Genomic DNA, 27,217 nt, shown 5'->3' on the forward strand with positions numbered 1-27,217 from the left:
GACTACAACAGGAAACACAACAGGGCACACTCTGACCCAGCAGGCAGGGGGAAAAGCACCATGGGAGAAGAGCCTACCAACTACCAACATCGTGAGACTGTAACACAAGCTAATGAAATCACGGAGCCCAATACCCTACACCCACCACAATGCAATGCTGATGTGACCCTGTAGTGCACCCGAGAGCCACATCTGACCCAGGGAAAGGCTGTGAGAGGATCGAACACATTCTGCTGTCATGGAGGTGGGTACGGCATTTGAGGCTGGCATAGAGGCTGGAAAAAAAGTTTTTAAAATGGGGGTTTTTTTGGAGGGAGGGGGTTAGTGACCACTGGGGGAGTCCGGGGAGGTGATCCCCGATTCCCTCCAGTGGTCATCTGGTCAGTTGGGGCACTTTTTGGGGACCTGTTCGTGAAAAAAAAAGGGTCCAAAAAAGTGACCCAAAATCGCGGTAAAAATGCCGTTTTTTTCTTCGATTATTAGCTAAAGACGCCCATCTCTCCTCGGCTGATAACCACGCCCCAGTTCTGCCCTCACCACGCCTCCGACATGCCCCCATCAACTTTACCCGTTTCCGCGACGGATTGCAGTTGGAAACGCCAAAAATCGGCTTTCGATTATACCGATTTGGGCGCCCACGGGAGAAAGATGCCCATCTCCTGATTTGGGTCGCAATATAGGCGTTTTTCTCGTTCGAAAATAAGCTGGATAGTGTCCCAAACATAAAAGCTTCAAATGTTAGTTTTATATCCTCAAAATATTTTATAGAAATTCTAAATATTTTCTAGAAATTCCAAACAGGAGTATCATGAAGTCAATCTTATGTCACCCTCATCAGACTAAGTAGGGTATGAATCAATTTTTATGGGGATCATCAGATACTACTGCTGCTCACACCATAGGAACTCAGCGTTCCATATTCTATTGAACAATGGTTGTGGTGCAAATCATCATAGGATCACCCCTAGAAACTTTTTAATGTGCATGTGCAATATAAAACATTTATCCAAAGAGGTGCTTAGTAAAAACAGCATCTTTTATCTTTATCCAAAGATATGCATAATGGAAACATCCACACTTATCTTTTCTTTCTTAAATGGCAGCGACTTTTAACCACAGGAGAACCTCTGCCGACTTGGCCAGGTTTCGGAAAAAACTTCCTCGGAAGAGGCTTTCTAAAAGTGTAATTCTATGTTACTAAAAATCCCCCATTTTACATTCTCATTATCATAGTAAACACGTAATAACACTCACAACTCCATGGTACACACGCTCCTGCATAGAAAAAAATGGCTGCGGTGTCTCGACGCGGATTCAGATTATAAATAGGCTGGGGAATTTTGATCAGCTGTGGCCTGTGATTGGCTGTAAAAAAAACTGCAAAGCACCCAGTGTTATCCAAGTAAAGACCACCAATCAGTTTCAGAGTTAAGTCCATCCGGATGAAGTATGTGAAGTTGAAAAATCCATCGTTCTTTTAAATTCAAAAGCTGACTCGTTGGATAAATGTTTTAAATTGCAAATGCACATTAAAATGTGCAGGACGTCAGACAGAAACAGAACGAAGCCTTGCACCGGAAGAAGAGGACCTCGGCTGGCGAGGGTTGGGGTCCTCCGCCAGGAAAGGTAGGCTACGGCATGTTGTCAGTGGGAGGGGAGGTTGAGAGGGTTGTCGGCAGGGGGGTCCAGGGCCAAATCTATGGGGGCCCAGGCCCCCGTGGCCCCATGTAGCTATGCCACTGCTACACATATAGGATGAGATTCAGTAAAGACACTCAAATTTCGGCGCAGAAAAAAACCTGCACAGAGTTCTATCCTATAAACAGCGCACCAGGTTTGCACACCGTTCATAGAAGAGTGCTTAGTGCAGGATCCGAGCCCAAACTGAAACCTGGTGTAACTCCTAGTGCGTAAGTTAGGTGCGGATCCCCAAAATTCTATAATAGTGTGTGCATCTTTAGTGAATGTCCTTGACCCGCCCATGTCCTTCCCATGGCTATGCCCCCATTCAGTTGCATGCTAAGGATTTGCACATGCATCTTTTTTTAGAATAGCACTATGCAAGATGCTTGCACAAATCCTAATTGGAGCCAATTAACTGCAATAGTTGGTTTACGCCCAATTATTACATAACATAGTAGATGACAGCACATAAAGACCTGTACGGCCCATCCAGTCAGCCCAATAAGATAAACTCATAGTATACTTGATCCTGATCTGTCCCCGCCATGCCCAGGACACAGACCATAGAAATATGCCCAACATTGGCCTTGTTCTCCAACTTGTCATTGAAGCCCCACTCCAGCCCATCCAAATCTGTCTAACCACGATCAGGGCACAGACCATAGAAGTCTGCCCAGCACTGGCTTTGCTTCTCAATTACTGGTAATTACTGGTGTTGCCTTCTAATCACTGCTAAGTTTGTTTGTTTCACGCCTTCTATACAGGATTCCTTTGTGTTTTTCCTATGCATTTTTGAATTCCGTTACCATTTTCTTCTCCAGCACATCCTACAGGAGGGCATTCCAGGTATCTACTACACTCTGCATGAAAAAGTACTTCCTGACATTACTCCTGAGTCGACCCCCCCTCATCCTCAGTTCATGTCCTCTAGTTCTACCACCTTCCTGTCTCTGGAAAAGGATTGTTTGTAGATTAATACTTTTCAAATATTTGAATGCCTATGTTGTATCACCTCTGTCTTTCCTTTCCTCCTGCATATACATGTTCAGTTCCTCAAGTCTCTCCACAGACTTGTGATGCAAACCCCATACCATTTTTTTGTCATTTTTCTCTGCTCCACTTCATCTTTTTACATCCTTAGCAAGTTAATGGTTCATTGCTCAATTAAAATGCACGCTTAACTTGGGCATGTGCCCAATTTTCAGTGTGAAGTTTTGGGCGCCATGTAAAATCCAGGGGATAATGCTTTTTCACATACAGTTTAATGTGTGATGAAAAGAGGCGTTTTAACAGCTGACCTGGGGCAAGGTTTGGGCTATGTACATACTAATGAATTTGTAAACATTTTTGAAAGCTGTATGCATACAAAATAGCGGATTATAAATGTGTGCCTTTAGTTTTTGTGGGGCATTTTTTAAGTGGAAAGTATACACACTTTTGCCTTTGAAGATTATTGCAATTTAGGTGCATACTTGCTGTACAAGTAATGTATCCTATTACAAAATACCCCTTTAGATATATTTCCCCGTTGATTACATGGTGGTACACCTCAGTTCATCTGATTTTCTCTCTGAAAAAGTGCTATAGGATTTCAGGCTATTTTGTAAGATTACACTGGCTCCCCATAGGAGCCAGATTTTTATTTAAGATCCTAGATGGGTGCTGTCCTGAATACTTATCCTGAATACTTACTGGATAATTTTCAGTTTGACACTTTTTCCAGGAGCAGGAGAATTATTAATAACTTCCCTTTTACTTTTCCTTCTGTTAAAGGTTGTAAAAGATTGAAGGTTTACGAAATGTTGCTAGCTTATCAAACTCCTAATTTTGGCAAGAAATTTCAGTATGTTTTAATCAATCTCATTCTTATCCTTTGTCTAGAAGGAATCTCAAAACGTGGCTTTTTCAGAAATATGTTATTCGTTGCATTTTATAGGGATTTTATTTTGATTTTGTAATTCCCAGGAGTCCGTCCTGGTTTTTCTTTGATCTATAAACTGTTTAGAACCTTTTGGTTCAGCAGTATATAAATACTATTATTACGTCCCTATTTAATAAAACCTTTGCTCAGTTGTCAATGTGGTGCTGTTGAACTGTTGCTTGTTTTTTAAACTTCTTGACCTAGACAGTAAATCAGTGTGTCTGATGTTGCAGCTGGAGTGCATGCACAAAGTTTTTCCTGCCAAATTTCAGTTTCCTCATCCCTTTCCTTCAAATACTCATGTTATTACTTACATTACTAACTTATAAAAATTCAGAGCAGCAGGCGCTGTTGATTATTTACTGCTTGTGTGTGCAAAATCGTTTGACACTGAGCAAAAGTTTATATTCCATGACTTACGAAGTTGCATTCAGAGTGGTATAGAACAGCAGTGGTGATAGCAGAAAGAAAAGGCATTGTTTCTCAAGCACCCTTTCCAGCTGTTATGTTACCAAACACCTGTTAGAGGTGACTGTATACAGCTGTTTGGATGGAAATTAGTAGAACATGTGATTCTTTGAACGTCGAAATGCAAGGTGTTTTTTTTAGAGATGTAATTACATAGTTGCACTGCCTAACATTATCACTTTGAATTCATTAGCTTCTTTGAACACTGAAGCAAACATATCTTAGAACAGTGCTAATTTTGTCATGTATTTGCAAGGTAGATTTCCTCTTGTTGACAGACTTGCACACCTTTTGACTCCAAGGCTTCTCCACTGTGCACTCACTTTTATATGATGATTATGCAGTCAAAATGGGAATGAAATAATACATTTTCTTAGCTGAATTACCATGTGCTGGTGAAGGCCACAGTTCTGAGAGAGAGCAGCTTGGTAGCTATACTGCAGTATTGTAAAGCTGCCAGACAAAGAAGGTTCAGTTGCCATGTCTGTTTCTTACTGCAGGGGCAGCAGAGCACCTCTTCGGTTGAGGAGTGAGGTAAACCAACCAACCCCTGTCTACTCTCCCTCCTCCCCCCACCCCAAGCTCCTTAGTTACTGGTGTCCTATAGAATAAAAAGTGGCTGGGCTGTGGCTCACCCAATTCCTATGTGTGTGGCTCATTGTGTGACTCTGTGATACCCTCATCTCCCTGCACAGCACTAGGTACACACACTAGTGCTTTATAAGTAAGAATAGTGAAAAGCCTACTTAGCAGTATTTCAAATAGCCAAATCTGTTTTCCATGGATTAACTATAATGTTGTCATGGCTGTTTGTTTTGTGACTATATATATTTCGCCCGTGCTCAGTTTCTGTACTTTTAATGTATAGTAGCTATTAAAAATGTGTTTTGCAAGAAAATCCCACTGAGAGAATCTTCCAGTTAAACAAGATTGCTATTATTGGTATTGATGCATGAGCACCTTCAGAATCATTTCTAAACACAGGCATTTAGGGAGAATTACAAGGATCATATTTACCAAAATTGATTTGGTTTAATGTTTATTTTTTTTAGTTAGCTTATCAATCAGACACTAATAAATATTTACTTGGGAATAAAACTAGGGACCCCTGATGCCACAGATTTACAAAAATCAAATAAAAATGTATCACTGTTAAGCTTGTCACAGTCACAATAAACAGTTAGCTACACTTACTTTTTTAGTAAATCATTTCTGAGTGCTTTTGGCTTTATTTGCATCCTTGCTTGCAGAAATTGGGAAGGCTCTGCATGCGGTTTTACGTGTATCTGGATTACTGCATCTAATAATTGAAAGTAGTATTTTACTGTACGGCTGATGTTGTCTGTACTCCATATTCATGAAATGGCACAGAGTTAAAATTGTCCCCACACTGTCTCAAAATTGACTTAAGTCAAGGGCTGTTTTATTAAATCAAAATGTCCTAGATGGTCATGGCTGTGTTAGGCAGGAAGCAGAAAGGAGATGAGAGGAGACGACTAAGAGGGTTTGGCCTTTGGTCAGTCATTGCAGACTGCCCTTGGAGACTCATAATTATAATGTAATGTCTAATTTGGTCTAGTGTCATCTTGTTATTCAGGTATGTGAAGATCATAGTTTGCTGCTCGTAGATCTTTCAATTCAGTCAGGATATGTGAATTAGAGTAGAGAATGCTCTGTGAGTGTGCCAGTTTGTCACTGACAGGGCAGTGTAGACTGAAATACTGGAGCTACTGACAATTACTGCAGTCAGTTTGATCTGAAGGGTGCTGCAGTCATGTAGACTAGGGCTCCCCAAATCTGTCCTGATGACCCCACAGCCAGTCTGGTTTTCAGGGTATCCACAATGAATATGCTTAAGATACATTTGCTTATAATAGATTGTGTCCTGAGAATTAAATCGGCTGTGGAGTGACCAGGACATGTTTGGAATGTCCTGATTTAGATTCATTTTTAACTGCTATTTATTTTCTAGCAGTTTTATTGTGCAAAAGTATAAGTGTACCACTGGTGTCCATAAACAAAGTAAACTGTTCTGTAGACCTTAGAGGTCTTTGGCCTTATCCACACTCTTATCACCTCACGCTTAGACTACTGCAACTTGCTTCTCACGGGTCTCCCACTGAGCCATCTCTCTCCCCTTCAATCCATTCAAAATTCTTTTGCATGACTTATATTCTGCCAGTGTTGCTACGCTCATATTAACCTTCTCCTCAAGTCACTTCATTGGCTTCCTATCCATTTCCACATACAGTTCGAACTCCTCTTACTGTCTATCTTAAATTGCAAAATTGACATAAACAACTAAGGGGGAAGTTATTAAACTGTGTTAGTGTAATAGCTCACGTAATTAGCACCTAATTCAACTTAGGTTGTCTTGTCCTAGTACAACAATATTTAGGTCACTGTGGATTACATAGTAATGAGATACAAAACATGACTATGTAAAAACCATAATGCAAGTTGCTGAGAACACTGGCCATAAAATGACAGTAAGATAACCCCAGCCAAAAGCTGGGGGTTACTTTATCATGCCAGAAGCATTGGGCCTCAAAGTCATGGCCTGATGCCCCCAGGCCAGAGCTTAAAAGGGGCCACAATGCTGTCTACCCTCCCCCCAATCACAACCTGCCGCCACCGCCTCCTCCTCCAATCATACGCCTCCATCACATCCCCTCTCACCTGGTAGTCCACTGGGTTCTAAGGCAGAAGTGATCCCCAGTAGCTTGCACTACTGCTCCTAGGGGTCATGATCAGGGGATGGGGAGTGTGATCAGGGGGTAGGCTCTGGTCTTGGAGCATTTGGCTGTAGCTTTGAAGCTTGGTGCTCCTGGGTCACTGGAATAACACTGCTTGTTGACTCTTGTGGAAAATGAATACATTTGCTTCTGAGGTTGCTCACAAGCAGTTGTCAATTTACCATAGCATTCGGCATCCTATGCTACTGAGGTACCACAGGTTGATGGCTCCCATGGTGAATCAAGGTGCAGTAAAAACTCACCTTTTACTGTTTCTTGATAACTTCCCTCCAAAATCTCATCTGCTGTACTGTGTATCTCATATTACTGTGTATCTCGGTTCTGTCTTGCAGATTCTCCTAACACCAAAAATTTAAGCCCTGCAAATTTTTCTAAGAAACATATTGTATGGTTTTGACGGCTTTAACAATTTGACTTTCAGACAAACCAAGTTAGGAGGAGACTGGTTGGTTAGAGCTAGTTACTAAGTTGTGTAAAATATGGCATTTTATTGCAGCTTAATTATCCTAATTTACTGCAGTAACATGCAGTATATGATTAGTACAGTTTGCAATCAACTGCACAAGCAGCATTATTCTGCTCTGTGGGAGCATTAGGCTACTAACATGTGGCTTGATGGGCCCACTGAGCCTTCTTAAGTGGGTTGGTAGCAGTAGAAACACGGCCCCTATCCTCTCCCAGTGAAGAGCCCTCCCCCCATGAAATAGATCCTCAATCTCAGATACAAGATTGCAATTTCAAGCCCCCCAAACCCTCAAGACTCCCAGTCAATACCATCCATCCCCTGTAGGTCCCCGTATATGCACGCTTGATCCCAAAACTTGAGGTGCCATTTTGAAAATTGAGCCATACAGGTAGGGGCAACAGAGGATCATCCTGCTGTGTTCCTCTGGAAACGAGGTAACCCAGTGAGCCTACAGGACATGGGGTTCTTTGGGGGAGGTGGGGCACATTGACTGTGGGGTCCAGGGGATGGGTGGTATAGTAGATGGAGAGGTTTTAAAATGGCAGTATTAAACATGTTTTTGGGAGGTGGGGTTTTGGGGGATTCTTGCAGGGGATGGGGGGGGGGGGTTCTTTATTTCTATTGGTAATGCACCAGGCCTCTTAATGCTGCTTGGGAGCATGGTGCCGCGTGTTAGCAGCCTGCTCTTATATGGCAGCTTGAGCCCTAGCAGTAGTACTGCAAAACCTCCACTAGGGGTCATAACTGGCATTTTGAAATCTGGTGACTACTGGGCAAAAGCAGAGCAGGACTGCTCCTGCCCAGCTGAAATAGACTACCCAGGAGGATCATCAAGTGAGTCCTAGGGAGGGGCTTCTTTTCTGGGGCATGATTTTTTTTTTTTTGTGTGTGGGGTGGGGGGGGGGGGGGGGGGGGTCCTTTCCATAGAAGGGTGCTGAATATGGGAAGGTTGTAATGTCCTGGGAGGGGTGATCTTGTACTGCTGAGAGAGACTCTTGCAGGGGTTTTTGTTCTGGGCCTCACATACCCTTCCGTGGCAGGGAGAGCAGGTGCAGTTGTGTTATCTGCCTGTGGAGTAAGGGGGTAATTCTGTATAGGTCACTTAAAGTTAGGTGCTGGGATGATGTGCACTAAGCGCAAATTCTATATTAGCAGTTTAACTTTAGGTGTTAGCCTAACTTTAGACGTGAGCACTTAAGTCAGCTCAGTGGCTGGTGTAAAGGCTCTTGCCTAACTGGAAGCAGTTTAGGCATGTAAATGGAGGTATTCTATAACCCATGTGTATAACTGCCTGACATGCCTCCAACCCAACCATGCCCTTCCCATGTTCACATCCCCCCCCCCCCCCCCCCCCCCCCCCCCCCCCCCCCCCTGAAGCTGTGCACTTTGGAATTGGAGTGTGCAGTTTACAGAATATTGACTAAGGGCAGTTATGTAAGTGCTAATTGGTGCCAGTTAGTGTCGATTAAGGCAATTGTGACATTGCTCATTAACACTAAGCTCATTAGTAAATTAAGTTACTCACACAACTGACCTTATTCTATAGCTTGCATGCACGAAGTTTCATGCTAATTGCAAATTTGGGCATGCAGCTTTCTAGAATTAAGGGGTAAGGACCAGATTCGGTAAGTGGGACCCACAATCAGGTGTCATTAAAATCTGCACTAAGCTAGTATTCTGCAGAGTGCTCTATGCAGAGCATTCTTTACAGAATACTAGTTTAGCGTGCTTCCTTCACCTAACTTTGGGTGCAGGCACCTACTAAAAGCTGGTATTAAAGCTCATGCCCACTTGATGGCAGTTAGATGTGCAATTGTGCCTAATTTCAAGGAATGCCCCTGACTCACCTCTGCCCCATGGCCACACCCCATTTGGAGTTGCACACTAAGACGTTTAGGGGCGCATGTTATAGAATAAGACATAGGGCGGATGTATGTGTAACTCCTAATTACTACCAATTCAGTATCAATTAACTCTAATTGATCATTAGCACCTAATTGATTACTTTATGCACGCATCTGTGATCCACACCCAAATTTGGGTGCGTCATATAGAATCTGAGGGTAAATTACTTACATTAACCTGCATTTACCAATTAAAGTTCAATGTGGGTAACAATAAAAATGTAACTAGACATCATATAGGAATTCCAAAATACAAAAGCACAAAACATAAAATTATTCACAATACAAGCTTCCTATATAAAAATATCTTCAACAATTTTCATAATAAAAGATAATTAGACTCCTATCTTAAAGATAAAGGAAGAGTATTCCACATCAGTGCTGCCTGATGGGATAATCTACCAGTATGTACCCCATGAAATGTAACTGTATTAATGGAAGGAAAGCCTAATAAAAATGTTTGCCTCCTCATTCAGAGAGATACAAACCCTCCTGTTTACTAAGCCGTGTGACAATGCTGACACAGCCCAAAGTGAATGGGCTGTGTCGGCATTACCACACCAATAGCCGGTAGTGCGGCTTAGTAAACGGGGGAAAGCATAAAATATATCCGACAATCAACTGGCAGCCAATGCAGCTGCACTAAAAGGGGTGTAATGGCTTCAAACTTAGAAACTGAGAAAATCAACCTAGCAGCTGCATTCTATACCAGTTGAAGCCTGGCTTTCCGAGACTTTTTGCAACCAAGATAAATGATGTTACTATAATCTATCTGAGAAAGAACTAACAATTGCATAAAAAGTTGGAAGACCTGCAGTTCAAAAAATCTTTCAACAGCTCTTAATTTCTATAAAGTCAAAAACGAGTTCTTCATTACTTTATTAATCTGATTTTTCATATTGAGTTGATTATCTACCTCTACACCTAAAATATGGAAGGACACATCCCACCTATAATAAGAAACAAACACAGATAAAAATCAAAGCTCTGCATGCAAGAAGATCCAATCTGAAGGAATTTGGTTTTATAGTAGATGCACAGCCTCTATTTACCAGACAGGCTTTGCATTTTAGTTAACTTGGCCTCTCCTATATTAATTATGATGAGTGCTATACTCTTTGGAAGGCTAAGTGCTTTGAAAATATGCCTCATTGTGGCTTTTTAAAGTTCCATAGGTTTCTATGGAACTTTGGAAGGCTAAGTGCTTTGAAAATATGCCTCAATGTTATATAGTGCGTCTTTAGTTCCATGTAAAGAGAGAAGGAATTGATATTACCTGAAGTGTACTTTTATTTACCACCGTCAGTAAACTGGTACTGTATTAAACAGATCCATGCCCGTAGACTGCACAATAATTGGCCAGAAACAGAATTAGAACCAGGAGAAAGAGAAGATTTACTGGTGGTCTGAAAACATACTCTTTCCTTTTGACCTTTGTTGCTTATTGATGTCATAAAGCGACATTGTGATAAGGTTCCTATATTGTCCTTTAGTGCAGACACAGGAAAAACTTAGCTTCAAATGTTGAAAATCTTACAACCTGCCACTTTGATTTGGAACCTTTCTTATAGATGTTAATTAAAATTATATTTTGCATATGTCATGCTTTCAATGTACATATGCAAATTGAATTCCTCTGCCTTTTAGCGATTGGTAATTAAGCTTATGAAGGACAGCTGTAATCCATAATTAACAAAAATGTTTTCAAGCCCTTTTCACACTAAAAGTAACTGCACTCATTTTTTTTTTACTATCGTAAGATCTACTTATTGCTTGAATCTTCAGCCTGACATCCAAAGCAAAAAAAAAAAAACAACCCAAAAAACTAACCCTGAATTACATGATATAATTAACAGGATGGTTTTGTGGTTGTTATTGAAAGAAAGAATGACACTCCGTACATCTTTTACCAGTATATCACTAAGGGGCCAATTCAGAAAGCTACCGTAGGCAGAAGTGCGTGGTTAACGATCGTTCTCCGTGTACAATGCAGAAAGGGGGGGTCACTGCAGTAGTTAACTTGTGCAGTACACATGGTTGAAAAGTGTAAGAAAATAAATGCTAATGAGGTCATTAGGTATTTCTTTGCAATGTTCAGAAGTAAACAGGGGATTTTAACATGCCAACAATGTCTGTGGCAGCGTAGAAGGGTCACAGAAGAGGATCTAATGCCTTTTTGGGATTTACTATGAGTTTTAAAAACTTTTTTCTGTGACTGTATATACTTTAAAAGGCAGAACATAAGTAACTGTTGTAGATGAAGGCTTCACTGTGCCCGTGTCCGAAGAAAACAAAAGTACCAGTACACATCTGCGCATGTTGATTTGCGCATAAATATTAGCCTCGCAAACATTTTATGGGTAATACATTTTTGTGAGGCTAATTTATGCACAGAACATTCTGGTTCACGTGCACGTGTGCCGGTACTTTTTTTTTTTTTCCGGACATGCGCACAGAGAGGCCACCCATACTGCTGAACTTTCGGGTGCTTGTGTCCTGCAGATTTTTCTGGATTAGCACACAAGTTCTGTGAGCTTTGAATTTGCATCTCATTAACTTACTGCATCACTGTGGAACATTTCTCACTAATCTCATGGTTGAAGCCACAAGCTCAGCTATCAGTACATGACTCTCTGCATGAACCCTAAGACTTGATTGTGAAATTTCTAGGAGGTGCTTCCTGTTTCCTGCAAAGCATTAGTGGCTAAATGCCATTTAGCATGTCCTCCTGATTCATTGAAGTCTGAGACATCATCCTCACTATTCCCAAACTGATTCTTTACATTTTTAGGGATCCTTTTACTAAGCTACAGTAGAAAGTGGCTGTAACATTACCATTATGCAAGTTTTTTTTCCTTGCGCTTGGGCCATTTGTACTGCAGCTGGAAAATGGCCAATTTTCCACTTTCCCTGTTAATGGCCAAATGCTAATGCTAGCAAAGGTATGGCAAAAACAAAGTTCTCCCTCTTGCAATATTATAAACTAAAAATCAACCAGAAGTTTTCCAATTCCACAAAAAATTTTCTTTTCTGTGTCAGGGAAAAAGAACCTGACTACACACAGTGATACAACTACCATCTTACTTGTGGCTACTTTCATCATTATGAGCAGAACTTCAATCATCAGTCCAAAAAACCCATTAGAGCAAATCTCATTTTTTCTTCTTTTTGTTTAAATTTATAATTGAGGGGTCCTTTTACAAAAGAGTGCTAATGTTTTTAGCACACGCTAAAAATAAGTTAGAGATGCTCATATATTCTATGGGCATCTCTAGCGTTAGCATGCGCTAATCAGTGCACACTAAAAAGTTAGCCCGCCGTTTAAAAGCCCCCTGAATTTCTTAAAAGAATCATGGAGGCTGCATTAACATGTCACTTAACAAAGGATCTTTAAGTTAAGTGACATGTTAAATTCATCCGCCAGGATTCTTTTATTTATTTATTTGATGCATTTGTATCCCACATTTTCCCACCTATTTGCAGGCTCAATGTGGCTTACATAGTACCGTAGAGGGCGTTCGCCAATTCCGGTTATAAACAATACACAGTGATGTTGAGGTAGGATGGAGTTCGTGTGGGAACAGACTTATAGGGGAAGGGCTATGTTGTATCCATTACGTGCTTTGATTTCGTAGTGTTGCAGGGTTCAGGCATTTAAGTTGGATCGGGAGGGTATGCCTTTATGAACAGGTAAGTTTTTAATGATTTACGTCAGTTTAAGTGGGTTATACGTTGTTTTCACGTAATATATATGTATAATATATTAAATATAATATATAATATATTCAATTATATGGGGGTCCTTTTACTAAGGTGCGCCAAAAAGTGGCCTGTGCTGATGTAGACGTGTCTATTGGATGCATGCAGGTTCATTTTTCAGTGCCCTGCAAAATAGGCCTTTTTTTTGGGGGGGGGGGGGAGCGAATATGGACCATACGGCAAAATGAAAATTGACTCGTGTCCATTTTGGGCCTGAGATCTTTCCGCCTCCCATTGACTTAGCAGTAAGGTCTCGCGCGTTAACCAGGCGGAAATCGTCAGTGTGCATACAATGCCAGTGAGCACAGTGCACCAGAAAGTTTCTGCCGTGCGTAAAAAATGAAATTACCGCCCAGGCCATGCGGTAGTGGGTGTATGCTCCCAATTGGTGCTCGTTGGGCACTCATAGGTGCCTACGTGGCGTAGTAAAAGGGCCCCTTAGCGATAAAAACAAAAAGCTCCAAATCCACACCAAGTTTTTTTGTATTTTTTTAAATCTTTTCAATAAATATCAGCAGTCAAGCAATTCTGATTTGAATTTGGATATTGTAAAGTGTTTCAAAATAACAGAAGTGTATGTGAGAGAGGAGGCAGGGATGCATTTGAGAGTACAACAGTTGTATTGAATCTTAATAAATTGCTAACGGTACATTTTGTTCAAAATTTGAAATCAAAAATAGAGTCATCAATCACTATGATCAAAGTTGAACTGTTTTGTGGGAATCATAAGAAATTTCTTGTTAGCGCCAGCAAAGAAGAAACATTGTTTGAATTTGGGAAATGCTAAAAAATGTACTTAACCTGTGCTGAATATGATAAAAGATCGGCTGTAAGAGAGGCCTGAATTTAAAAAATATGATGTCTTTTTTTTTCAGTGTGGCTTTTGTAATGAAGAAGCATTTAACACACATTTACTTGGCAAACACGGAGTTGGTAGACCAAAGGAAAGGTAAATATTTGCTTTACCGTATGGGTTTAGTGTTTCCAGGGGTTCATATGGGTTTATACATTTTTTACTTAAACTGCTAGAAAACATAGAAAGTGGTTATTTGCTAGCACTTAGTGGTACAATTTGCCGCAAAATAAAATGTGCCCTACAGCAGAGAATGCACACTAATCATTTGTACATAAACCCCAAATGATATGATGGCAGTTTATATATGTATTCTCCTCTTGTTTCTCTGAGGTCTTTCCTCTCGTTTTTAGACCTCACTTTTCTATCCATCCAGTCTTTGGCAGGGGATCACAGATCCATGGTGTATTAATGAACCTGGCCAATTGGTGTCGTCATTCTACAGTGGCTGGGATTCCCTTTCTTTCACTGCCTCCTTAGCATTCCCAACCCCTGCTTGTCTGAGGAACAGGAGGCACATCTCAAACTTGAACCTGGGTCTTGTAACAGTACACAGTATTGCCCACTGGGCGATGAAGTCAGTACCTTTAATAATGCCTTAGAAGCACACGGTAGACTACAAAATAGACTGACATTATATCAGCATTTTTATTCATGCTTTGTCATGTGTTTGTAGTATTTCATTTTATTCTTTTTGCCATGTATTCTTCCAAAAGATTTGCATGCTGTTCAGACTTTCAAAATGGTTCATACATTGTGTCTAATTGTTTTGTGGAACTCATAAGATAGGCAGTTGTATTTTATTGAAATACTTTAAAAGTAAAGAATTACAACTGATTACCACTGAGTAGCAAGGTACTCACTTCTAAAGGCTAAAATAAGACACAATTACACTAGAGAAAGCTGTGTGTCACATTATAGTATCTCTTCCTTCTCCTTTCCTGAACAAGTCACCATTAATGCTTGCTGCTCTTTGGTCTCCACGAGTGCAGTCAAGAAATAACAAAAATTCCCAGTATGTCTGTGCTAAGTTATTCTGGTTTTAATGTGTAGAGGGCTTCCTTTTGATATATATTTTTATTTGTTTGTTTTGTTGCACCTCCATGCATACAAAGAACAAAACTTATTGTATAGTTATTGACCCCAAAATGTAACATCTTAAAATGTTAGCACATTACAGAGGGCTTGGGCCTAAAAGGGCCACACGTAAATTAGTTGCAGCTAAGCAATGGCAAAACAAAGATGAAGAAATATTCGTTTCTTATCTACTACTCTACCACAGCTATTAAATGTTTCTTGCAGTTTTTGGTAGGGTCATAGATGTAAGCTGTGTAAAAATTTTATTCTGATTTGATAAGAACGTATGAAAAGCCATGCTCGGTCAGACCAAGATCTGTCGAGCCTTGCCTCCTGACTCCGACAGTGGCCAGTCCAGGTAGAAAACAGCCAACAGATCCCTCAAGTAGATATGTTTTTCATAGTTCCTTTCCAGGCCCTCCCAAGTTTTTTCCTCCAGGATCTTGTCCAATCTTGTTTATTTGTTTCAATTCCACTATGTTGGCCGCTTTGATCACCTCCTCCTGCAGCAGATTCCACAGCTTAATTATGCGCTGAATGGGGGGGGGGGGGGGGGGACCAAATCTTTCTAAAATTTTTCAGTCTGCTGGTCATTATTTTCAGGGAACCTCCTCTTATTTTGTGTTTGGCTTGTTAAACAACCTTTCACTATTTATCCATTCCACCCCATTCATAATTTCATAAATTTTATCATATCCCCACTCTGTCTTTTCTCCAACCTAAAAAGTATTAACCTGTTTGGCTTCTCTTCATGAGAGATTTTCCATTCCCTTATTGTTTTTGTTGCTGTTTACTAAACTTTTTCTAATCATATTATTTTCTTTTGAGATGCATACAACACTCAAGATACGGGTGTATCAAAACCTATACAGAGGCCTGAATACGCTAAGCAGCACATGTTTAAGTGCAGACCCTTAATAGCACTCTAAAAGTGACCCTTTTTCACGTGGATAATTTACCTTTCAGTCCTAGTCTCTGTTTCCTGATATTTAGTCAGTTTTAAATCCACAAAAAGCATGGCCTTCTATCGCTTGGCTCTTTAATTCCTAAGGAGCCCTTGTCAAAAGCCTTCTCAAAATCCAAATATGGGGGTTTATTCCGGCATTTACGATGGAAAATGGCATTCACAGTGTAAATATTGATTTTATAAGGGCTGAATTTATATTGTAAGGCTATACTATGCAAAAATTGCAAGGGGGCTTGTTTGGAGCATAGTTTGAGTATGTATTCTCCACTTCATAAGGGAGATGAACATGTAGAACCTAATTTTCCATACGGGATTTACAGCTTCTCCCTGTGTCAGAACGTCCGTTGGGTGGAGTGTAGATGGAGTGGCTAGGCCCAAGGCTGAGTGGCGCAGTTGCAGGCATAGTGCAAGAATCAGGTGTGGACAGAAACCAGGCATGACGCAAGAACTAGGTCCAAAGTATAGTAGAGTAGAATTCTGTATTAGACAGTAAAGAGGAGCTAGATAGTAATAAACACAGAGCAGGCCGCTAATTAGACACACCTCTCTTTGGCGGGGTGGGGGGGAGTGAACATTGACTTCTACCACTGGAACTCATGTTAACTTGGGTTGCAGTTAAATAGCTTCTGGATTCTGATACACAGGGTTATGAGTTCACATTCTGAGAACCTCATGCCCTGGCATATATAGGGTTTTGACAAAGTGTTCATTTCAGCCAGGAAGGATTAAGGGAGGTTCCTCCTTTGTCCCCCATTGTTTATTTTTCCCTCCAAATTGAAAGTAAAGGTCACAGTCTCTGTAATTAGCAGTATTTACAAGTTAGGTTTACAAATTGGCTGACCATACACATGTAGGTGCCAACTCTTACACATAGCAACTGTGAAATACAAATTTAACATGTAGACACATTCACATGTAATTTGCTGAGTTCCCTTGTTGGATTTTTTTTCCCCATACTTATAATTGTCACATGAATGCGCGCACTGTATGTGTCAGCAAATGCACGGCATCGCCTGTAGATATTTTTAGAAATGTTTCTAGGTCGGCAGTTCATGATACGAAAGGGACTGGGCACGTCCTGTTCTGGATGTCTCCAATTCTAGTCCTCACGTTCTGTGTAAATGAGGCTCTATATGACCTGATTCACCAGATATTCTATTGTTTATTTACACCTTCAAAACAATCTATAAATTGGTAAGGCTTGTAACCTTTGGCTGACTTCATTCCGTTAAGTCGTGCTCCTGTCAGTATGGGTCCAGTAAGGTGTTTATGTTAGTATAGCTTCAACTATTTTTCTCAGTACCAACCTCAGGCTCACAAATCTAGAGTTTCCCAGATCATCATGGGAGCCCTTTTTACAGCGGGTGTTACATTGGCCACCTTCCAAGGTATTCTATAGCTGTTTTTGAAGATACAAGTGAGCAATTTATGTTTAAGCTCACCTTCAAGCCTGTTTTGCAATTAAAATTCTTACAACATACAATAATCGAATATCTGGGATTCTTGATGAAGCTTTTTCTTTTGTTTTTTTTTTTTTTTTTTTAATACTTCCTAATTGTCCCACTGTATAGCACCTTTTTCATCCTAGTACTTTCAGCTGATGTATAATGTGCCAATAGCAGGACCGCTACAGCGCTATAATGTGCTTGTAGTAGTCCCCTGGCGTGATGGCTAGATTCAAGTAGAGCAATCTAGCACAATAAGCACTGAACAACCTCCTCGTTTTCACTTTTCATGTGAGAGAGGTTGATGACTTGTAATGGCTTATAAGAAACAAGCAAACTGTTTATTAGCAAGTTGAATAGTCACTTTGGGCATAAACTGCTCTCAAAATTGTTACAATTTTTCTTGCTCATTTAAAACATTAATACCTTCATTTAAATTTGCAAGTGTGCTACATTGCAAATTTCTCTAGAAAAGTGCAATCTTTCTATTTTTTTTTTTTTTAGTTTTGATTTCACCCTCTGATACAGATGCGAGCTAAATTGACTCTGACAAATAAATAAATAATGCAGCTTTATCTGCAAGTGTTTTCATCCTTGTGATTTGACTGATATATGCAAAGGTGGTAATTTATTAAAAGTAAATTCATGCAATGTACTTCCCAGTTTGATGGACCAAAAACGTGTCAGTATGACTACTGTCAAAAGCAGAAAATTGAAATAAGTTGGTAAGGATCTTCAAATATCATGTACGAAAAGCTTAATGGCGTTATTTTCCTAAGTTTTGAAAACAGTAAATTATTTTTTTTATGACAAAATGCTGACAGCTATGAAAATGGGATTGCTCTCACAGCAGATTATAACACTTTACTTCCATTTTTCTGATGCATTCTCCTCTTGACTTGCATACCAGAATATTGCACAGAAATGGATTTGGATTTAAAGGCCCGATGTTAAGGCAGCCATTATCCTCCGGATTCTATAAATGGTGACTAAGTTGAAGGTGCAAATCAGCATGCTTAGCTGATTTGTGCATGCAACCCAATTGCTTAACAAGCTAATCAGCCTCAATAATTGGCCATTAATAAGCAATTATCGGCACTAATTGACACTAATTAGAATTTACATGTGCAACTGTGTAAGCATATTCTGTGAAGTGGTGCATGTAAATTCTAATGTGCAGATCATAAAAGGGGGCATGGCCATGGGAGGGGCATGGGTGGGTCGTGGGTGTTTCTAAAAATTACCTGCACTGTTATAGAATATGCCCGATCTGCTCCTAACTTTCGCATGAGCATTTGCACCAGGTTTTAGTTGATGTAAATGGCTACATTTAACTTTTAGTTGCAGGGACAGGCGCTACGCGTATTATATAAACTGTGCCTAACTTAGGCGAGGTTTATAGAATAGAGCTAAGCGTGTTTTTTTTTCTGCACTGACTTTTTTTAGGCGCCATTTAGAGAATTTGGTCCTCTCTGGATATTTTTGCTCGGCAGCTCTATCTAGATATATTCAGTGTCATTTCCCCCTTATTCTCTTTGTGTACATAAACTTATAGAACACTAGCCCTTACGCAAGTGAATGTACACTTATGTGCATGTAATAGCAGGTTGCTCAGCGCTCTTCTGTAATTTAAGTGCACACTTTGTTTAGCACATAAATGCAAGGGGGTGTTCACAGGGGAAGAGCATGGTGGGTCTGTCATTTATGCACGTAACTGTAAGTCATGTGCATAAGTGTCACATTATAGGCCACAATCCACTTTGCACTAACCATAGACCTGGAGTAAGTAGGTGTGCCCTAAACTGTAGGCACGTTGCTGCCAAATTACACTAGTATTTGTTAAAAACACTTACATGGGACAACTTTATAGAATAGGCTTCCATCTAGGCAGCACGTGAGCCTAGTTTATAAGTTTTCTTATAGAATAGGCTCATATGCTGCCTTAGATGGGAGCCTAAATTGTGACAACCCTGTTATAGAATTGCCTCATTGGCAGATAGTGCCACTGCACATCTTTCCAGACCAGAGCAGGCTGTGATTCCAGACTTCTGGCACAGCAGTGTTGACCTATTGCCAGTGGATGAAGCATGCTACCTTACTTTGTCAATCTGACAAACCCACTGCAGCTCCTTGTGACTCTGAGCAAGTCACTTAACCCTCCATTGCCCCAGGTATAATACCTAGATGTGTGAGCCCACTAGGGACAGAGAAAGCACCTGCATATAATAAATATAAACTTCTTTGATTGTCCACAGAAAGGCAGTATATCAAATCCCCTAACCTTATCTTATGTTACCATTTAAGATTGGTTTGGGATTTATTGTAAAGTTTCTTCAAGGAATGAGAAAGTTAAGGATAGTTGGTTTTTGAGAGAGGAAATTGAGAGTGAAAAATTGAATGTGTAATTTGGTGGAAGAGCGGATTGAAGATGTTTTTCTGGATGACTTGTTTAAAGGGTTTGTAGAAGACATTAGGTAAAACTGGCGCTTTGAGGGTGCGAGAGGTGAGGCCAAGAGGAGCTTCTCTGGTTTACAATTACAGTTATGACTTTATATTCTGCTATACCACAAAAAGGTTCTAAGTGATAACAAACAAGATTGTAGATAAATGATCTAGGAGGTACAGAATAAAGTAGTAAGTAAGCATATGGTAGAATTTCCTGATAATACTGTCTTGAAAGAACATATTTATGAACAGATTTGTTGAGATCTTTGAAAAAGGATGTTGACAGTTTAGGCAGGTTGTGGGTAAAAAAAATGATAGGAGGAGTTGGAGGAAGCTGGCTAATGTATATTATGTAGAAGCTTTGAAATCTAAGAAAATGATGCAATTTCAAATTCTTTTGCACAAAAGAATTATTTGTTTTAGTAAACTGTTTTTTTTTTTGTTTTGTTTTTGAAGGGGGAAGGTAGGTAAATTGGTATCTCCAGGAGTTATCTGGTGACAACATATGTTGAGTTTTTGCATTATAAGATAGTTGGTTCGCTAGGCAAATTTGAGAATGGAGAGACTTAAAATAGGCTCAAGGAGATGGGAAGATGAGGAACTAGGGTTGGCAGTGTCTAGATAATTTATGGTTTAATTACTAGATCATTTGCAGCAAACTGTGGAAGGAATTAATTCATCTTTTTGTGGACAAGACCTTTTATTACTTGTGGTTGTTGAAAGTTGTAGAAGCAGCACCATTGGAGACAGTTCGTAGAATTTTGGAAAGGTATTTGGAAGAGGAAGTGTTTGTGGAAAAACTGTGGTATTGTGTGATCCCATCTATACTGAAGAAGGATGATGTGCACATACTACAAACCTTTAGACTTTTGACAGAACAGTCTTTTTGGAACGGAGTGATTTTGTTGAGGAGGCTGGGATTCTAGATCATGCCCACATGGGAATCTGACTGGGCCATGAAACAAAATCGGGTTTAATATTGCTTTGAGACAAGGTGTTAAGATAAAATGATGCTGGAGTTCAGGTTGTGCTAATTATGCTTAACCTATCCTCTGCATTTGATATGATAGATGCAGATATTTTGATCAGGTGCTGTGATTTGTTAGGGTTGCCTTATCTTGGCCGGAATCATATTTGAGAGAGAGATGTGCAATCATGTCTCTTAATCATGCTAGTTCTGAGTCATTTTTAAGTACACGTAGGAGTTCCTTAGAGTTCCTGCCTGTCCCCTTTACTATTCAATCGTTACTTGCAATCCTTGGGGAAATTGTTGCGGCAGGTAGGATTTAAAGGTCATATTTATACAGATGACATTCAGCTTTTGCTTTCATGGGAAGGAAATAGTGCCCATATGTTGAGGAAGCTGGGTCAAGGTTTGCAACTATTTGCCAATTAGTTTATCTGTAATAATTGAATTCTCAGAAAACTGAATTCTTATTGATTGGGGATTCTGAACCTTATGTTGGGAGTAGATTACTACCTATGGATTAGGTATATAACTCTTAGCAAAGAAGGTTAAGGATTTGTTGGTCTGTATGGAAGCCCACATTTCTGGAGTAGTTAAGCTGATCTTTTTAAAGCTAAAACTGGTTCATGAGCTTTGCACTCTTTTGGAGGAGAAATGGTTTAGAATGGTGGTCTAGGCCTATGTTATGGTGCATTTGGATTATTGCAATGGGCTTTATGTAGGGCTCCCTCAGAGATTGCTGCCTCAGCTTCAGTTATTGTAGAGTGCAGCAGCATGGTTGGTGTGAGGAGTTTCTTGGTGGTCTTCTGCTAAGCCATTGCTGAAGTATTTACATTGGTTGTCAGTGAACCGTAGAATACAGTTTAAGATTTTAGGATGTCTTTTTCTAAAGTGTGTTAGTCACTTAATATGGGTTTTAAAACAGGGTAACTGTTCGTGCAAAGGTGGGCCAATGGCTTTCTTGATTAAAATCCCACATTAACCCTAGATTCTATATAGTGCAACTTGAGTTGTGTGCGCAAATGTGGTTATATTCTGGATTTGTGCATGCAACTTGATTAGCGTAACAAGCCAATCAGTGCTGGTAATTGAACTTAATCAGTTATTGACACTAATTGGCATTAATTAGAATTAATACACCCAAATGCTTAAGCATATTCTATAATGTGATGTGTTTAGTCTAAGATGTGGATCTAAAAAGGGGGGCGTGGTCATTCCTAGAATTTACGCACTGTTATAGAATACACCCATTCTTCGGTAATTTAGGCATCGGTATTTACACCAGGTTTTCATTGGCATAAATGGCAGCAAATAAATATAGCCGCAGAAAACGGGTGTTGGATGTATTCTATTAACAATACCTAAATTTAGGCTTTTTTTTACGCTGATTTATTTTAGGTGTGATATATAGAATCTAACCTTAAATGACTAATGGTGATGGTGGTGTTGATGGGGGTGGGGAGGGGAGAGTCAGGATTGATATCCAACATGGCTAGCAATGACAGCTATTGTATGGTATGCAATTGTGTGGTAGCTATCCCTACTGCTGATAGCCTGGCTGCATTTAATGCCATCTTCAGGGCAGCAGCACTATTAGCAATTCAGTAGCATGGCTACTGCCCAAATGGTGCCACAGAAATAACTTCACTGCCAAGATCGCCCCCTCCCATTCTAATCTCCACCCTGACAGTACCAACTTTGCCCAGATCAGACCTTCCCATGATATTTTCCCTGTTAATCAAATCCTCACCTCAACACCTGCCCCCCCCCCCCCCAGCATGTATGCACTGATCAACACCTGTTCCCCACAGATTCTTCTAAGTCAAACCACCCACCCAACCACTATACCACCCAACTACCATAGGTGGATTGTTCCCCTACCCCTGCCAGCTTCCCCCCCACCAAGGATTCAACTGGGGGTCTCCAAGGTAGTGTAGTAGAACAGGGTATGGAGTGATCCCCTCCAATGCTGCACCATCTGGCTCTGGTGTTCAAAATGGTGGGTATGACCTTTAGTGGTAGCCTTGTAGTAGAAGTCATCCTTGTTAAATTAATTTGGATATTTTTGTTTTATTCTTATATGCAGTCCAAATGAAATAATAATGTGTTGATGGTGAAATACAGTCAGATGCTGAGTGATACAGAGGGGCATTTTCGAAAGAAATGTCTAAATCAGAATTTGGACGTTTTACAAAGACGTCCAAATTCCAAACAGGAAAGAAGGTCATTTTCGAAAAAGATGGAAGTCTGTCTTTTGTATTCGAAAATACTATGGACATCCTGTGATTTGGACGTCTTTTTTTTTTGGTCCATTTTCAAACGAAAGACTTCCAAATGCAAGCCATCCAAAACAGAGGAGGAGTGGCTTAATGGTTAGTGCAGAGGGCTTTAATCCTGGCAACATGGGTTCAATTCCTACTGCTGCTCCTTGTGACCTTGGGCAAGTCAAATGCAGAAGGGGCATTTTTCTGAATGGGGATGTTTTTTGTAAAACATCCAAAATCAGAACAGAAAAGGTCATTTTTCTATTAAAAAAAAAAAAAAAAGTATTTTTTTCCTTTTGAAAATGCTGTTTGGAAAAATGTTTTGTGATTTGGATGTTTTATTTTTTGGTCCATTTTCAAACAAATACATCCAGATGCAAAACGTACAAAATTCACAAGAAAATCCACAATAAAGTGAAACTGTTCACATGTTCTAACTGTGGTAAAAGTTTTGGTTTTAATGTAAATCTCAAAGTGCATCAGAAAGTCCACACAGGAGAGAAACCATTTGCATGTATAGAGTCTGGTAAAAGCTTTGGTCAGAAGGTAAACCTCACAATGCACCAGAGAATACACACAGGAGTGAAACCATTTACATGTCCTGAGTGTGGTAAAAGCTTTGGTTGGAAAAGGCTCACATGGCATCATAGAATCCACACAGGGATGAAACCATTTACATGCACTGAGGAGGTAAAAGCTTCAGTTGCATTGGGACAGGTAATTAGGGAATGTACACTCTTGCTATGAAGTTGGGAAAAATAGCACTCTGGTATTTAGATATATGTAATGAGACCTCCTTTTCATCTGTAGGTTTTATTTTTTATTTATTTGCTACATTTGTACCCCACATTTTCCCACCTATTTGCAGGCTCAATGTGGCTTACATTATAATGCAAAAGATATAGTTATGAACAGAGTAAGAGGTTTGTTCTAAATTAACATATTACTATGTAAGAGTTAAGGAAGATATGTCTGTGGAATAATTTACATAACACATAATGAAAAAGAAAAAAATATGATAATATGGCTAATATAATCAGTTTAGAGGGATTAGTAGGTGGTTGGTTTAGATATAGAATAATCATGTTCTAAGGAGGATTCTTATTGTAAGCTTTTCAAACAAGCGTGTTTTCAGTAATTTCCTGAAGTTTAAGTTACATGTTATTTTTATAGTGTTTGGTAGTTTGTTCCATGCTTTTGTGCAGAGGTATGTGAAGGTAGATGCATGTATTGATTTGTATTTGAGTCCTCTACAGTTAGGGTAGTGGAGGTTCAGGAAGGTACGCGACAAACTGTTGATATTTCGTGCCGGTAAGTCAATTAGGTCTGACATGTATGAAGGAGCTTCTCCATGGATGATTTTATGGGTCAAGGTGCAAATTTTGAAGGCAATACAATCCTTTAGTGGAAGCCAATGCAAATTTTCTCTGAGGGGTTGGCACGCTCATATTTCGCCTTACTGAATATGAGTCTAGCTGCGGTATTCTGTGCAGTCTGAAGTTTTTTAATAGTTTTTTCCTTGCATCTTACGAAAATGGAGATCTGAATTCAAAGCCCATATCTAATGATAAACAATAGACACAAGGCTCAGATGTTATTAAAAAAAAATAGAAAGCTTGGCATCGGGTAGAATAGTAGAAAAGTGACATCCCATGAAAGCAAGAGGGCATCCTTGGGGGCATTGCAGTGGACTTCATAAAATGCTCCTAGGTACACGTCTCACCATTGCTCCCTTACCTTGTCTGCTGAGCCCCCCAAAACCCACCACTCCCAACTGTACACCACTACCATAGCCCTTACAGGTGAAGGGAGCACCAATATGTGGGTATAGTGTGTTTCTGGTGGCTTTTGGAGGGCTCACATTTTCCTCCACAACTGTAACAAGTAGGAGGAGGTAGAAGCCTGGGTCCACCTGTCTGCAGTGCACTGCACCACTACTAGACTACTCCGGCTGGCAAGTAATATTTTAATCACATTTTTGGGGGGTGGGAGGGGGATAGTGACTACTGGGGGGAGTAAGGGGAGGTGATCCCCAAGTCCCTGCAGTGGTCATATGTTCATTTGGGGCACCTCTTGTGTGGAGTCGAGGAGTAGCCTAGTGGTTAGTGCAGCAGACTTTGATCCTGGGGAAGTGAGTTCAATTCCCACTGCAGTTATTTGCTATAAAAACAGGTTTAGCTCAAAACGTCTAAGTTTTAGTCTTGGACGTCTTTGTTTTGTTCCATCATTGCTGAAAGATGTCCTAGGAATGCCCATGTCCCACCTTGAACACGCCCCTGGCACACCCCCTTGAGATTTGGACATCTTTCTGACGGACTTCAGAGAAAGACGTCCAAAAAGAGTTTTCGATAATACTGATTTGGACGTTTCTGTGAGATAAATATCCAAATGCTGACTTCTGTCACTTTTTAGATATCTGTCTCATTTGAAAATGAGCCTGACAGCCTCTTATAGCTGTGAATTTGGCTTTTTCGGTTAATTATTAATTTGTAAATAGCAAATTTTTGTCTATCCAGTTTTTTTAATTGATTTTGCTTCAGAATATCATGGGATATCTTGCTTCTTTTTTTCCCTTCTGAATAATATATTAATATCATCTCGATTGTTTTTTTTTATGTAGCTGGTGTACTGACCCCCTTCCCTCCAGCTTCCCCTTTCCCCCAAACTAGAAATCTAATATAGGGTACTTAAATATTTATGTACAGGGTCAGATGAATGCACTTAATTTTAAAAGGTATTAAATGAAACATTGACTCTACTGGTTCCAGACGCATTTCTTTTCAGAATTATAATTTTGAATAGTTTTTTAGTTCTCTGTAGTAAGACAAAACACAACACAAGGTCAGTTTCCTTGCTCTTTCTGTGATCTGCAAATGTTGTCTCAGAATTGATTTATATTAATACAGACTATAATTTTATCTTCTGTTGCACTGTGACAACTTTAAAATTTATTGATTCTTTTGGTAACTTAATTTATGAATATGACTGTGTAGTTCATAATTATCTGTGTATGCTTTCAGCAATATTGCCAGAGTCTGGCAGCTAATTTTTTTTTTTAACTTGTTCCCTCGTACATTTTTAAATCAGTTCTACCCTCATCTCTTCCTTTTTGGTTATCAGATTTATAATCAAAATAGCATTAAAATAAAGATTCAACAAGCATTATACATAAAAAATAATAATATAAGTTCCTTATCAAACATATAAACGGCAAGTGACCGTACTAACTTGCAGATGCGCAGTACAGACTTCCCTCTCTGTCCCGCCCTCGCGTCAAGATGTCACAACGTCAGAGGGCGGAACAGAGGGGGAAACGGAGTCGAATTGTTGGATGCCGCTGCTGCCGCCTGGAAAGGAACATCGCACGAAATGATGCGGCTGTTTCGACAGAGGTAGAAAAGATTTAAGCCCCGGGGGATGTTGGGTGGCCGGGCGGGCCTGGAGGGAAAGTGGCTAGGCCCGCCCATGGCTACGCCATAGATGACAGATTCTAGAATGATGTGCCAGCACAAAATTGCTGGGTATCTCTTGCATATTGAGGCTAATAAGGGTTTCTCTCATACTGCACTGAAGGGAATAGTCTCCAGACAGATCCAAGCCTAAGTCATGGGTTGAACTTGTAAGATCCATGAGCCCTTTATTTCTTGAACTAGACGTTTCTGACTCTTCCATTTTTGGTGTTTTGGTTTAAGATCTACTAGTTTCTGACAAATGCTATTTTTGAAATAAAAATTACATTATACCCAGAAATAGGTTTTCACATTTGTTTGTGTTTGGAGTATAATGAATCTGTGCCAGCATGAATTACCACTTATACACAAGTAAGTTCACTTCGTCATAGTGTTATTGTGAATCATGATTATTTTGCATTCATAATTAGTTTAATGTGGTAACCACCTTACTTTGTGAATAAATTGAAATAAATGAAAATATTTAAAGTCACATGTGTTGTAATAGAACACTATCCGTCTACATTGATTTCTTTTATTGAGAAAATCAATTATTATGGCTTATTTTAATAAATTTATTTCAAATGTGTAAATAGTCTCTTAATATCCTGCATGGTGGAAGAGTGTACATAGGGACCAGTATGATTCTTCAGTCCAGCTTCTAACAGTAACCATTTAAGCCTGGGATATTGATGCCCAGGGCCAGCCTAAATGTATGGGGCATTCTAGGTGAACCTTCAGCCATGCCGCTTCCTGTAGTTCAGCATCTCCCTTTTCCCTCTCTACCCAACCT

At 39.9% G+C, this 27,217-nt stretch overlaps 1 protein-coding gene across 1 annotated transcript in view; it reads left to right on the forward strand.

Moving 5' to 3' along the window:
• Positions 1 to 27,217, forward strand: part of ZNF407 (zinc finger protein 407) — a 918,238-nt gene that overhangs the window by 353,372 nt on the left and 537,649 nt on the right. Inside the window, 2 exon segments of the mRNA XM_030211702.1 lie at positions 13,833 to 13,855; positions 13,858 to 13,906. Coding sequence (XP_030067562.1) covers positions 13,833 to 13,855; positions 13,858 to 13,906 — 72 coding nt within the window.

This window comes from Microcaecilia unicolor, chromosome 1 (assembly GCF_901765095.1).
Source record: "Microcaecilia unicolor chromosome 1, aMicUni1.1, whole genome shotgun sequence".
Taxonomy (NCBI): Eukaryota; Metazoa; Chordata; class Amphibia; order Gymnophiona; family Siphonopidae; genus Microcaecilia; species Microcaecilia unicolor.